The sequence below is a fragment of the Trachypithecus francoisi genome, unplaced genomic scaffold, assembly GCF_009764315.1.
Source record: "Trachypithecus francoisi isolate TF-2019V2 unplaced genomic scaffold, Tfra_2.0 Lachesis_group21, whole genome shotgun sequence".
NCBI classification, from domain to species: Eukaryota; Metazoa; Chordata; class Mammalia; order Primates; family Cercopithecidae; genus Trachypithecus; species Trachypithecus francoisi.
The window spans coordinates 25,889,661-25,903,274 of record NW_022681467.1 but is presented as its reverse complement, the minus strand read 5'-3'; the positions used below and the strand labels follow the sequence as shown (position 1 = coordinate 25,903,274).

The window sequence follows — 13,614 nt, the reverse complement described above, 5'->3', positions numbered from 1 at the left end:
CCCTGGGTTTCTCCTTGGTGCTCTCTTGACCCACACCCAGCTAGACAGGGCCTCACAACTGCCAGGCCAAGGGGCCGAGTTATTCTAAGGTTTGACGTCAGAGACCTGGAGCAAACAGCAGAGGCTGGGGCAGTGCCAGGTTGGGAGGCCCCTGCCCAGCCCCGACCCCTCTCTGCTTGGTTTTGGGTGCAGAGGAGGAAGAGAAAGAGGCCCCGGCTGAGCTGCCAGCTGCAGGGTGGGCATCGGTCTTCTGGAAGATATGCCCTGGGTCTTCAGTGTGGATACCCAGAGAGGTAGAGGTGGGAGGGATGGCCTTGGGGTGAGAAAAGGAGGAGCTGAGAAAGAGACAGGGAAGGATGCAGGGAGACACTTTGATAGCCAACCAAGAGAGAGAATCAGAGACAGATACACCCACAGAGTTAGCAACAGTGAGTCAGGGCCACCGCGAGCGCCCCAAGAGAGATCCACAGAGGCAGAGAGACGCAGAAATAGAGAAACAGACTGACCACGGTGGCTGGCGTCTGCGTTCCCAGCTACTTGGAAGACTGAGGCGGGAGGATCGCTTGAGCTCAGGAGTTCAAGGCTGCAGTGAGCTGTGATTGCACCATTGCACCCCAGCGTGATTGAGAGAGCCAGACCTTGTCTTTAAGAGAGAGAGAGGGAAAGAGACAGAGAACAGACAGAGATAGACGGAGATAGATAGAGAGAAGGCTACCATGGACTCCAGGCCAGCAGCTACTGGCTGCTCCCTAAAGGTGAGAAAGTAGTTCTCACCCTTGGTTTCCAGGTGGAGTCAGCCCTGTCCCTGGGAGCTCAGAGACTGGGGAAGATGTGCTGCTCTCAGGTGGTGGGGGTGGGCCAGGGAGCCTGGGGCTTGTGTCTGGCCCTGGTTTTCCTCATTCTCCTCATCTGTAAAATGGATCATTCTGTGAGGACATGAGGAGAAGGCAGAGGATGGCACTTCTTGGCTGGGACACCTGGAGAAACTGGGGAAATGGCAGTCACACACGGGAGCCCTTATTGAGCACCTGCTGTGTGCACAGGCTTTCCCTGCTCTGCTTCTCTTGACCTCACATAGAAGGTCAGGAGTAGGTGCTGTCATTCTCCTCCCAGCCTCAGGATGAGGCACTGAGAGGGAAGGGCCAGCACTGGGTCCTAGAGCGAGGACGCGGTGGACAGAGGAGGTCATGTGACTAGCCACTGAGCTGCCCAGCCCAGCTAGAGATGCCTGCACTGCAGCTGGCTCTGTCCCCCAACCTCCTCAATGTTCCTGCCTGCAGCTTTTCATCCAGATGCAGGGGATGGAGCAGAGCCCAGAGCTGATGTGCAGCCCCAGGAGCTGACTCCAGATGGGAATCACTGGGGCAGGGGCTTTCCAGGAGGGAGGAGGAGGAGAGGGAGGGAGGCAGAAGGAGGGGAAGAGCAGGAAGAAGAAAGGGAAGGGGAGTGCAGGAGAGGAGGAGAGTGTGAAAGAGGAGAGAGAGAGAAGGGGCAAGGCGGGGGCTCTCTCCATGCCCGATGAGCACTGGCAGTAGGACACAGCAAGCTGTATGCTAGGAAAAGAGAGTGGGTATCTGGGGACTTGGAAACTCTGCAGTTGAAGAGTGCACCAAGAGCACCCCACCCTCTCGAGATCTTGCTTCCCTTGCCCCCAAAAGAACCTGCAGTTTGGAGTGAGAATCCAGATTGACTTTCACTGCTACTTGACTCTGGCAAGTCACTTTCCCTCTCTGGCCTGTTTCCTCACCTGTACACTGGGGAAACAGGAGGGCAGTTGGGGGCACAGGCTGAGCAGATGTTGGCCTTTGGGATTCGCGACAGGGAGGATCTCCCCTGTGTCTGTCTAGATGAATAGAATCTTGCTGAGAGCTTCTTCATCCCTTATGGCAATGGTGATGATGGTGATGATGATGATGATGGTGCCATTAGATGAGAGTATTTCAAAACTCTTTTTTAACTTTTCTGGGATGTTAGAGAAAAAAGCCAAAAAAAAGAAGGGCTTTGAGTTTCAGAAGATCTGAGATATGCCTGGACCAAGAGAAGAACCAGAGGAAGGTCACAGCTACAGCTACAGAAGGTAGCAAGCACCCCCCACTGGGGCCCAGGAGTGTCAGAGGGGAGAGAGAGAAATTATTGTTTACATGAACCAAGGGTCACGTGTCTCAACTGGAGTGAAGAAGGACCTAAGAATTGCAGGACCCATGTCTCCACTTCCAGGGACAACCCCCGATGGAAATAGCCAACATGTGTTGAGTGTTTACTATACACTTGACACCAGGCCAAGGACTTCCTGGCATCATCTTGTTAAATCCTCAGAGGTAGGTAGTATTTTCACCTTGTTTTGTAGGTGAGGAAACCAAGGCTCAGAGAGATGAAGCAACTCCAGGTCACACAGCAAGGGGCAGAAATGAGACTGGAATCCCAGCAGCTGGGCTCCAGAGTCAGGGCTCTCACCTTTCGGGCCCTGCTGCTGCCCAAGGAGGTGATAGACCCAGGGAATGTGGTGACCTGGTGTATCTAGGCTGATGGGTCTGATCTTGTGGCAGGCTCCATAGGCATTGGGCGACCTGGCAGTGACTTGATTGCCAAGGGGATGAAGGAGTGCTCAACCCAAGGGGCTCCTGCCCCAGGAGATGGCACCGCAAACACCAGAGACGGTGTAGGACTGAGGAGTCCTTGAGAACACCAGCGTGGACAGTTGACATTCCCAGATCCAAGGACACATGCAACCCTTGTACTGGCTTGATCAAGATCAAGCTTCTCCCACTCATTGGTGCAGGGGCTTAAAATAGGGATTATGCTGAATTGAAGAAAAGCCCATCACACTGCTCAGGTGAGCTCCCCTGTGTCTTTGTGAAGCACAAAGCCAGGCAGCAGGCTGGGAGTGCTGTGTGGGCAGTCTAACTTATTTTCCCAGCCATCCCTGACACACTGTCACTTTCACCTGTATGTCAAATGACATACTGACATTTTCACCATTTTGCAGACAGGGAGACTGAAACCTGCTCATCCATAGCCATGTGGTAGGGAAGTACCTGCAGCCAGGTCAGCTAAACTCCCTCATCAGTGATCTTAGGCCCCACGGCACTCTATGGTGACCTGACTGACCCCAGCTCAGGATTTTCAGGCTAGGTGAATGGATGTCTGGAGAGGACATTCCATCTCAGGCTGAGGCGTCGGACCAGGTGACCTTCTGATCCTGCAAGCCATCAGTTCAAGCCATCAGCTCTCAGCCAATGTTTCCCAAGCATCCGACACCCAGGGGATTCAAAGATGGATGAGAGTGAGAGGTGAGACTTGGGGTAGGAGGCCCAGTGGGAGGTGATGACACTGTCCATGGGAAAGATGACAAGGCCTGAGCCAGAAAGATGGACCATGAGAGAAGCCTAGGCCGTAGGATGGGCTGGGCCAGCTGCCTGGGGGATAGGTGGGAGCCACAGGACGCCCCCAGGGCACAGACAGCCTGTGGCTGGGTGGCGTCATACCCTAAACAGAGAGAGGCAGCCACGAGGAGGGTGTTTGGAGAAGAGTAGGGAGTCATCTCAGACACCTTTGGAGTTGAGACACCCATGGACCCACAGATGGGATGTTGGGGGAGGTCAAGGTCATGGGTTTTGGGCTCAGAATCCCATCAATGCCAATTTTGTGTCATCTTGGAGCAGGATGGAGACCTGGGACCTGAGAGGTTGGAAGAACATTTATGCATTCATGCATGCACCCATGCTACAGACATTTATTGAGTACCTTTTACATGTTAGGCGCTATTCTAGGCCCTGGGAACCCAAGAGTGAGCAAAAGAGAAATGGCGCCTGCCCTCTGGGAGCTCACAGACCAAAAGAAATGTTTTTAAGAACATTAGGTAGGGATAAGTGCTAAGAAAAAAAAACAACAAAACTGGCAGAAGAGATAAAGGGTGAAAGAAGGAGGGTGGCTATTTTATACGGGGTGGGCAGGAAGGGTCTCTGAGGAGGTGACATTGGAGAGGATAGGAGGCTGGGGTAAGCCAAGTAGGGGTCTGGGAGAGGGAACTCCAGGGAGTAAGGGTTCTTGCTTTTATTTGGATGCATGGTAGCCCTGGGAGGAGGGAGAGGATGTAACTTAGGTTTTGATGGGGATTCTTTGGTCTGCTGCAAGGAGAATAGGGGGTGGGGGCCGAATGTTAGCAGGGAGCCAGGGTGGCAACCATGACAGTCATCTTCCCGGGAGCCAGAGGCGGTTGTCAAGCTTGTCTGCTGTTTCATACCTTCTAAAACTCCAGGAATTGGTTTGCATCCTTCATTCCCCAGTCACTGCCCAGACTGTCTCCTGGGTCCCTCTCCCTTTCCTTGGTAGCTCTCACTTAGGGACTCTCAAGAGTCCCAAATCAGACCCCCCAGGATGTCTCTTGTGCCCTCATACCCTGCCAGGGCCAAGCCTGCCTTGCACACCTCTGTAGTTGGTGCTTTGCCGAGGGTACACAGTAGGTGCTCACACTGTTTGCTGAAAGAGGAAAGTGTGACAGGGCATTCTACAGCAGTCCTGGTCTTGGGCCAAAACCACAGTGGCGTCCTCAGCTGCTTGCTTCCTCCCACTCCACATCCAATTCACCAGCAGAGCTGATGGGCTCTACCTCCAGAACCCACCAGAATCGGACTGGCCACACCCCTCCCAGTCCCGTTCTGCTCCAGGCCTCCGGTACCTCACACCTGGTGGCTGCAGCAGCCATCTCTTTGGGCTTCTTGCTTCTACCCTGCCTCCTACAGTCTATGCTGTTCAAATCAAATCACCAGTGTCTGTCTCTGCTCAAAACTTTGCAGTGGCTCCCACAACACTCAGAACAAAAGCTGAAGTCCTTCCAGCGGCCCCCACAGCTGCATGGCCTGCCCTTCTCTCACCTCTCAGACCTCCCCACACCCTTGCTCCCTCTCCTCTGCTCCAGCCACACAGTCCATCGCCCCGCGGTTCTCCAGGCACTCACCGCTGTGGATGCATTCCCACCTCACGGTCATCGTACATGCTGCTCCCTTTTCAGAACGTTCCCTCAAATACCTGCCTGGCCCACTCTATCACTTCCCTTGTTCTCTGGGTTCAAATGCCACCCCTGAGACGTACTCTCTAATGATCTGACCTCAAACAGCCACCCAGGGCCACCACTTGCCCTCTTCCTTCTTCATTTTGCTTCACCATCTGACATAGTAGATTGTCTCTTATTGCCTCTTTCCCCCTGTAGTCCGGAGGGAGACATACTATACTGTTGTATCCCCAGCACCCAGCATAGCTTGGTCTGTCCAGCCCTTGGTCAGGGTTGAATGGATTTCTGTTGGATGAATGAAGGGATGGCAGTTAAAGAGCCAGGTTGCCAGCTGACACTGCCCAATCTTGCTGTGTGGCCTCAGGCCCATCCCTGCCCCTCTCTGTGCAACTCAGAGCCAGCTCTCTGTGCTCAGGGAAGGCCTCTGGAATGGACGCTCCACCTGCCGATTGTGACAGACTCCAAAGCCGCCCTCTGCCCCCTGCAAGCCTCCCATGCCCCGTACCTTCTTCAGCCACTGCGTGTTGTTCTGCAGTGCCTGCTCCAGCCGTTTCACCTGTTGGATGGGCAACTTCTCCAGGTGCAGTGGGTTAGCCAGTGATTCCCTCTGGAGGGTGTTGGAGTCCCTGGAGGCCTCAGGCCCTGGAGGACAGGGCTCAGGCTTGGGCAGCAAGAAGGTGTAGCTACAGTGGCCGTGCTGGACTACAAGTGTCTCGCAGCCCCTACCTGCCTCCTGCCCTGTCTGTTGAGCCACAGACACGGTGGCAACCATGAGGAGGAGGCTGCCCCGCAGCTTGGCTAGCTGGGAGAGCATCTGGAGGTGTGGCAATGGCAAGGGGTGTCTGCTCAGAGCCCCAGGGACTGTGCCTGTGATGTCCTGCTGCAGCCAACAGTGGCCAGGCTTGCCTGCAGCTGCAGCTACAAACCTCTGTCTGGCCGAGCTCTGTCCAGGCGGCTATTTATACTTGCTCTGAATACCACGGCTGCTCTGCTTCCTCTCACCGCCTCCCTCCACCCCCACCCGACACCCTCTCACCTCTATTCTTCACTCCTTCCCTTCCTCTTTCCTCAGTCTTGACCGCACATTGCCCTTACCCTAACCGCGCACCAACCTTGCTCTGCCTGCCTCACCTCTGAGCCCTCTGATTATCCAGTGAGACCTGGCTTCCCCGCTGGAGGGAAGGGAAGAAAACAGCCCACAGACACGCGCACACACTCACGCACACACGAGCGCACACTCACACGCACGCCGACACGCACACACATTCATGTACACACAGACACGGAGCTCCAATGCTGCTCGCTTTGGAAAACCAAATGCAACTTAACTCTCCCTTCCTGTCTCTGTCTATTTTCCCTCTTTCCCTCCACCCCCATCCCCTGCCCCCCAAGGCTAAGATCTCAAGTTTCAGCCCCGCTGCCATCCCCTTCTCTCCTCACTGCACCTTCCTCCCTCTGGTTCCATGTTAGTGCTTGGAGTACAAGTGACCCCAGAGAGAGAAGAGAGAGGGGAGGAGGCAGAGGGGTGAGTCTGGGGAGGGCCCAGCGAATCCACTTTGCTTCCAGAGACACAGAAAATCCTTCCAAGGTGGGGCAAGTGAGCAACCCAGCTGGGAGTTGTTTCCTGTCCTCTCTTCTCCCTCAGGGCCAAGGGAAAGTGGTATGCCCCAGGATGGCCCTGGCTCGGTTGCTTGTGACAGTAATGAGAAGTTGTCATGTCCTGGGGCAGATCGCCCTGGGGCTGCTGGAGTGGGGAGGTGGAGAGGAGGCGGTGGGGAGAGGATGTTAGAGTGCCAGGAGGCTAACTCTAAATCTCGCTCCGGGACAGCTGGCCACAAGACCTAGGGTGGGCAACTTTGCCTCTCTGGGCCTCCACACCCTGATGTGTAAACCAGTAAACCTTGTCTCTTGCAGGAGGAATGCGTGTGAGCCCTCAGCATGGGGATGGAGAAGTTTTCAGCTTCCCGGTTCAAATCCTGACTCTATCATCTACCAGCTGTATGACTTTAAGTAAGTCACTTAACCTCTCTGTGACTTCATTTCCTCCTGAATGAAGAAAGCAATACCACCTACTTCACAGGGCATGAAAATTAGTTGAGTTAGAGCAAGGCTGGCACAGAGTGAGCACTAAATAAATATTTTCTGTTGTCAATGTTATAGTTACCATTGCACCTCCCCTCCCCCAACCAACTGGAGCATAAACCCCTCTAGGGCAGGGATTTGTCTCTGGGGGACGTGGTGTCCAGGCAGGAGGTGCCCAGGAGTTGGTGGGGCCTCTCACTGGTGGGCTGCCTTTGTGTTCTGCCAGCTGTATGGGCTTTTCCTCACTCCCTGTTTGTTTCCTCAGAGTAGGGGCCAGTCTGGCTGTTTAGTATTTTCCTTTCTCTTCTCCCAAATCCCGATAGAGTTTTGAGTTGGGGCAGGCTGCTTCTGGGCAGCTGTGAACTAGGGTCTCATCTGAGGACTGAGAACATTGTACCAGGTGTGGGGCTTTGGCAGGCAAAGGAAAAGCAGCTGGTTATCAGCCTCCAGCCTCCCCTGAGCCTTCCCCATGCTCTGAGCTCTGCGTGCCCCACTTGGCCCCAGCTGCCTCAGCTGTAAATGGGGTCATAGCACCCTGACCATGTGAGAGGAGGCATGGTAATGTGGATTGGGAGCTTATCACAGCGCTGGGTGCAGAGGAGGCCAGTGCAAATGGTGGTCGTCATTATGATTGTCTTGACTAAGCTGCTTGATAATCCCAACGAGGCGGTTACACCAGGCCCCAAGCTTAGATGGGCCGCATGCTTGGTTTACACTCCGCCAGCACTGTCTTGAAATTCTTAATACATTTGGAACAAAGTGCTCAGCACTTGCATTCTTCATTGAGTTCCACAAATTAGGTAGCGGGCCCTGCCTGGGAGACATGACGCTTCCTTCATCCCTCACTCTTCTCCTGACCTTACCATCCCATCAGACCTGTTCTTCCAATGTGATCCTTTAGATATTTCCCCCTCTGTCATGTCTTCACTACTCAGAATGCTGGAGCCAGCCCCTGTGGATTGGAATCCTGGCTTTCCTGACCCCCCATTTGTGTGCCTTTTGCCAAGTTGCCCAACCTATCTCTCAGTTTCCTCTTCCGTCAAAACAGTAATGTTACAGTGGCTAAAAGTCTGATTCCTGTAATAAGGTTAACACGGATCCTTTCACGTAGTACATGCTCAACCAATGACAGCTATCATCATTACCCCCTGCTATGAATATGAATGTTTGTGTGCCCCAAAATTGATCTATTGAAACTTAGTCAACAAGGTGAGGGAATTAGAAGGTAGGGCCTTTGGGAGTGAATGGTTCATGAGGACTCTGTCTTGGGAATGAGATTAACGCTCCTATCAAAGAGGTCCTAGACAGCTGGCCTTCCCTTTTGCTAGGTGAGGATGTAGTAAGAAACCACCGTCTATGAAGCAGGAAGCTCTCACCAGACACCAGATCGCCTGGCGCCTTGATCTTGGACATCCCAGCCTCCAGAACTGTGAGAAATAAATTTCTGTTGTTTACAAGGCCCCCAGCTTAGTGCCTTCTGTTATAGCAGTCTGAATGGGCTAAGACACCCCACCATCACTCTCTTAGACCAGGGTGCTTCCTCTCTTGCAGGGAGAGCAACAGCCTCAGAAGTGAACTCTGGTTAATTGACCTTTGCTATTGCAACCAGCGTAATTTCTTTCTTTTCTTTCTTTCTTTCTTTCTTTCTCTCTCTCTCTTTCTTTCTTTCTTTTTCTTTCTTTCTTTCTTTTCTTTCTTTCTCTCTTTCTCCCTTTCTTTTTCTTTTTCTTTCTTTCTCTCTCTCTCTATCCCTCCCTTCCTCCCTTCCTCTCTTCCTTCCCCTTCCTTCCTTCCTTCCTTCCTTCCTTCCTTCCTTCCTTCCTTCCTTTCTTTCTTTCTTTCTTTCAACAGAGTCTTGCTCTGTTGTCCAGGCTGTAGTGCAGCGGCATGATCTTGGCTCACTGCAACCTCCACCTCCCTGGTTCAAGTGATTCTCCTGCCTCAGCTTCCCCAGTAGCTGGGATTACAGGCATACGCCACCACGCCTGACTACTTTTTGTATTTTTAGTAGAGGCAGTGTTTTCCCATGTTGCCCAGGCTGGTCTCAAACTCCTGACCTCAGGTGATCCAGCCACCTCGGCCTCCCAAAGTGCTGGGATTGCAGGTGTGAGCCACCATGCCCAGTCCAGAGTGATTTTTCTAAGACACAATCCAGCCCCGACTTCTTTGTTTAAAACTCTTCAGTTTTAAGCTCCAGCTCTTTCTGTGGTTTACAAGCCCCTGCCGGATGTGGCCTCCATTCTCATCACTGTTTCCCTGGCACTTTGTACCTTATCATTTGGAATTGGTTTTACTCCCCCGCATGCTTTCCGCCTTCTGAGGCCTCAGTGTCTACGCTCCTGGGCAGGAACTTCTGTTTAAAAACTTCCCCCAACCTGTATTCTCCCACCTTCCTTCTGCCTGTCTTTTGGTCTTATCTCAGGGATCACCTCCTCTGGGAAGCCTTCCTGCATCTGTCCCTCCCCTTTCAATGGGAGTATTGCCTCCACTTCTGGGAGCCCAAAGGCCCCTGCCTGCCTGTCCCTCACCAAAGCACTCACCCTGCATTAGAAAGGCTTGTTTGCAGGCCTTGATCACCCTCTAGACTGAACACCTTTCCAGGGCTGCTGTCACACTTTCCATTTCTGTGTTTGTTGCCTGTCCTAAGGTTAGGCTCACAGTGGTCCTCATGAGTGTTATGTTGAATGAATAGTCTCCACTATTGAGCAGGTGCTGGAGCTGCAGTCCCAAAGCAGAAAGGAAGGCAGTCACCCTTTCCTCTCCAGCAGGGGCAGCAGGAAGTTCTGTTTGAGTTGTTCTGAGTGTCTGGCCTCCAAATGCTAAAAACAAACCAACCCAGGTTGATTTTCCCATTGCCTGCTGTTGCCATGGAGGTAGAGCATGGAGAATAAACTTATATCCACCTGGATACTTTGGCTTTTGTTCAAATAGCTTGGGTAAAAAGGGAATTTATTGGCCAATTTAACTGAAAATTTTAGGAGTATCTAGCTTCAGGCATGGCTGGATCCAGGTGCTCAAGTGATATTAGATTTTTTTTTTTCCCCTCCAGCTCTAGGCTCTTATTTTCCTTCATTTCCTTATTTTCCTTTGGGTTCATTCTATAAGAGTTCCCACCATAATCACCACCACTACTGGCAACAGGAGCTCCAATCTATCAACTTAGTAACCTCTTTTAAGAGTGCCTCTTTCCTAACAGTTCTTGGAAAAGTTCCAGCTTGAGCCCTACAGCCATTCCTGAACCAACTGTTATAGCTAGAGGGATGAGCTACTGTGGATGGGCAGGCTGGGTCCTGTGTCCAGGCCTGGAGCCTTGGAGCAGGTCAACCTCACTGGATCTGAAGGGACTGAGGGTGGGGTACAGTGACTCTTAAGGAAACCTGGGGTAGAATGATCAGGAGGTGGGTGGAATTGGTGAGCATAAAGCACCTGCCTGCCTGCACCCTGACTCTCCATCCCCGCCACCCACCAAGTGAACACACTTCCCGCTCAGAGCCAATGGACCGTTGGAGTAACCACAGATGCAAGGGACCCTTACCTTGCATTTCACTCATGAGGAAACTGATACTCAGAGAGGGAGGCCACTTGCCCAGTGTTACATACTGGAATCTATTTTCTTAGAAGAACTGAACTTCCTGCTCCTGGGAGTGAAGGGTGGGAAAACAGGGTCATTCCTGGAGGACCACTTGCCAGTTTGGGCTCCTCAAATATCTGGATCCAAAAGAAGATTGTCCCCAGTCTGAATCTCCCACTCCGGGGAGAGGGTCACTCCTGGGTTGTTCCCACAATGCAGCCCTTCTGCCAGCCCCTCCCTTGGCAACTCCTTGCATTTCAACACCCTGGGTGATCATTGAGGCTTGCACTTGAGGCAGTTTAAACAGACCCCAGGCATCTGGTCCTGTGCTGCTTACGCCCCTGAGGACACTGCTTGGGCATCTCCCAGAGCTACTGATGGCAACCTGGCAAGAGCCTGGTGGGAAGCTCTGGGGCCACTGACAACCCTGGGGGATGGTCTGTGTGTCTCCAGAAGGTCCGGTGGCAAATCTTGTGCAGCAAACATCATGGTTTCCCTGTGAGCCTTTCCACCCAAGACAACAGCCTGTTTATTGACTGCCCTGCCTCCACTTTCTACCAACCCAAACCCAGAGCCGCAACAGAATTGCTGGATCACAAGGGGCCTAGGCTGGGTTTTGAGGTCACCCTGTGACCCAGGCCCAGCTGTTAAGAGCCCCACATGGCTGGTGCTCAATCTTGTCTTCCCTTCAGTAGATGAGACTCAGTTTCCTCACCTATAACATGAGGAGAATAATCCCTCACTGGGAAGGTGGTGGTGGTGGGGTCTTCCAGTTACTGGTACTGTGTAACAAAGTATCCCCACATCCAGTGGTTTAAAGCAGTGGCAACATCTACTTTACTCACAAATCTGCAATTGTGGCCAAGTTCCCTGAGAAAAGCTCAACTGTGCTCCATTCTGTGTCAGCTGGAGCAGCTTGCAGGCTGGGGTTTGCATCTGAAACTCATCCACTCATATATCTGAAACCTCAGCTGGGGCACTCAGCCAGGACAACTGCCTATGGCCTCTTCATGTGGCTAGGGCTTCCTCACAGCATGGTGGCTGCTTCCCAGAGCAAGCATCTCAGGAGAGAGATTTAGGCAGAAGGTAGGTGATCTTTATGACCTAGCCTCATGGATCATGCAGGGCCAAGTCCTCTGGATCTGGTCAAAGAAGCAGCCACAAAGTCCCACTCAAGTTTTTGGGGAGGAAGAACAGACTCTACTTCTTCATGAGGAGGAGCAAGGTTTCAGAAGAAGATGTAGGATGGGGGATAGTGTTGTGGCCATTTTTATTTATTTTGTTTATTTTTAAATATTTATTTATTTATTTATTTTTGAGAAAGAGTCTCCCTCTGTTGCCCAGGCTGGAGTGCAGTGGCGTGATCTCAGCTCATAGTAACCTCTGCCTCCTAGGTTCAAGCGATCCCCCTGCCGCGGCCTCCCAAGTAATTGGAATTACAGGCGCATGCCACCAAGTCTGGCTAATTTTTATATTTTTAGTAGAGACAGGGTTTCACTATGTTGGCCAGTCTGGTCTTGAACTCCTGACCTCAAGTGATCCACCTGCCTCAGCCTCCCAAAGTGCTGGGGTTATAGGTGTGAGCCACCACGCCCGCCCTGTTCTGGCCATTTTTAGAAAATACAATTGGCCATGGGAGGATTGGATGAGAAAATGCCATTTAAGTGTTTAGCATGTAAGTGCTTGATAGTTGGTAGCTGTTATTATTATCTTTGCGATTACTGGAAAGACCCAGCATCTCTTTGCATAAAAATGTCCTTCAGAACCTGTGAGAGCTAAAGGTGCAGGAGGAGGTAGGATAATTTCCATCAGGGCTGCTGGAGAAACTGGCCCAGAAACGCACTGGGATTAGTCCCGAGTCACCCAGTGTATCAGCACCCAGTCTGATCAAGACTGGCCTGGGACGTGGCTGCTTCTTCTCTTGGTAATGCTGTCTCTTCCTGGGGTATCTTCCGTGGCCTCCGTTTCCCCTCTGAACCATGACAGTGTCCTGGCTCTGCCGCCTCAGAGGCTGAGAGGATGAGGGCAGAGGACATGCATTCTCTTGGCTATGCCCAGTCTGGGCCACCAGCCATGCCTGTCCTTTCTCAGGCCCGGGGAGCTCGGTTGCCTCTGAACCCACGTCTGGTACTCTCTCCAGGATATGAAGAATAAGCCTGCCAGGTCAGAGGGCAGATTTTGGAACCTGGGACCCCATAAAGGCCGGAGGACCCTGTGACCCAGAAAACCAACAGGCCCCTCTTTGTTTTGTTTTCATCAAACGAGCACAACATGTCCCTCATAGAAAAGCCAGAAAATACATATTGGCAAGAAAGTGAAAATAAATGTTGCCTGTGCTCTCACCAGCCAGAGGCAGAAACCATAGCTAACATTTTGGAGTTTTTCCCCCCAAATAATTTCCCTTTGCATATAGATGCATTTTTTTTTTTTTGTAGAGTTTCTAGCAAAATAAATAAATAAATAAATAAAAAGTCAACAGAGGAATATTGTCTCAACGATTTTTTATTGTCTTTTACTTATTTGGAATTTTTCTTTTGGAAAAAAGTTTAGAGAGCAGGGCACGGTGACTCATGCCTGGAATCCCAGCACCTTGGGAGGCCGAGGTGGGAGGATCGCTTGAGCTCAGGAGTTCGAGACCATTCTGGCCAACGTGGCAAAACCCTGTCTCTTAAAAAAAAAAAAAATACTGAAACCTCCTGACTTCCAGTTGGAAGTTATGTTGGCCGAGTGCGGTGGCTCACACCTGTAATCCCAGCACTTTGGGAGGCCAAAGCAGGTGGATCTGTTGAGGCCAGGAGTTCGAGACCAGTCTGGCCAACATGGTGCAACCCTGTCTCTATTAAAAATGCAAAAATTAGCCAGCCTTGGTGGCACACGCCTGTAATCCCAGCTACTCAGAAGGCTGAGACACAAGAATCACTTGAGCCTAGGAGGCAGAAGTTGCAGTGAG

At 52.0% G+C, this 13,614-nt stretch overlaps 1 protein-coding gene across 1 annotated transcript in view; it reads right to left on the bottom strand.

The window, feature by feature from the left end:
- ANGPT4 (angiopoietin 4) overlaps positions 1 to 5,837 on the bottom strand; it is a 40,306-nt gene extending 34,469 nt beyond the window's left edge. The window contains exon 1 of the mRNA XM_033185969.1: positions 5,517 to 5,837. Coding sequence (XP_033041860.1) covers positions 5,517 to 5,825 — 309 coding nt within the window. The 5' untranslated portion in view covers positions 5,826 to 5,837. The remainder of the gene's footprint in view (positions 1 to 5,516) is intronic.
- Between the last annotated feature and the right edge of the window lie 7,777 nt (positions 5,838 to 13,614).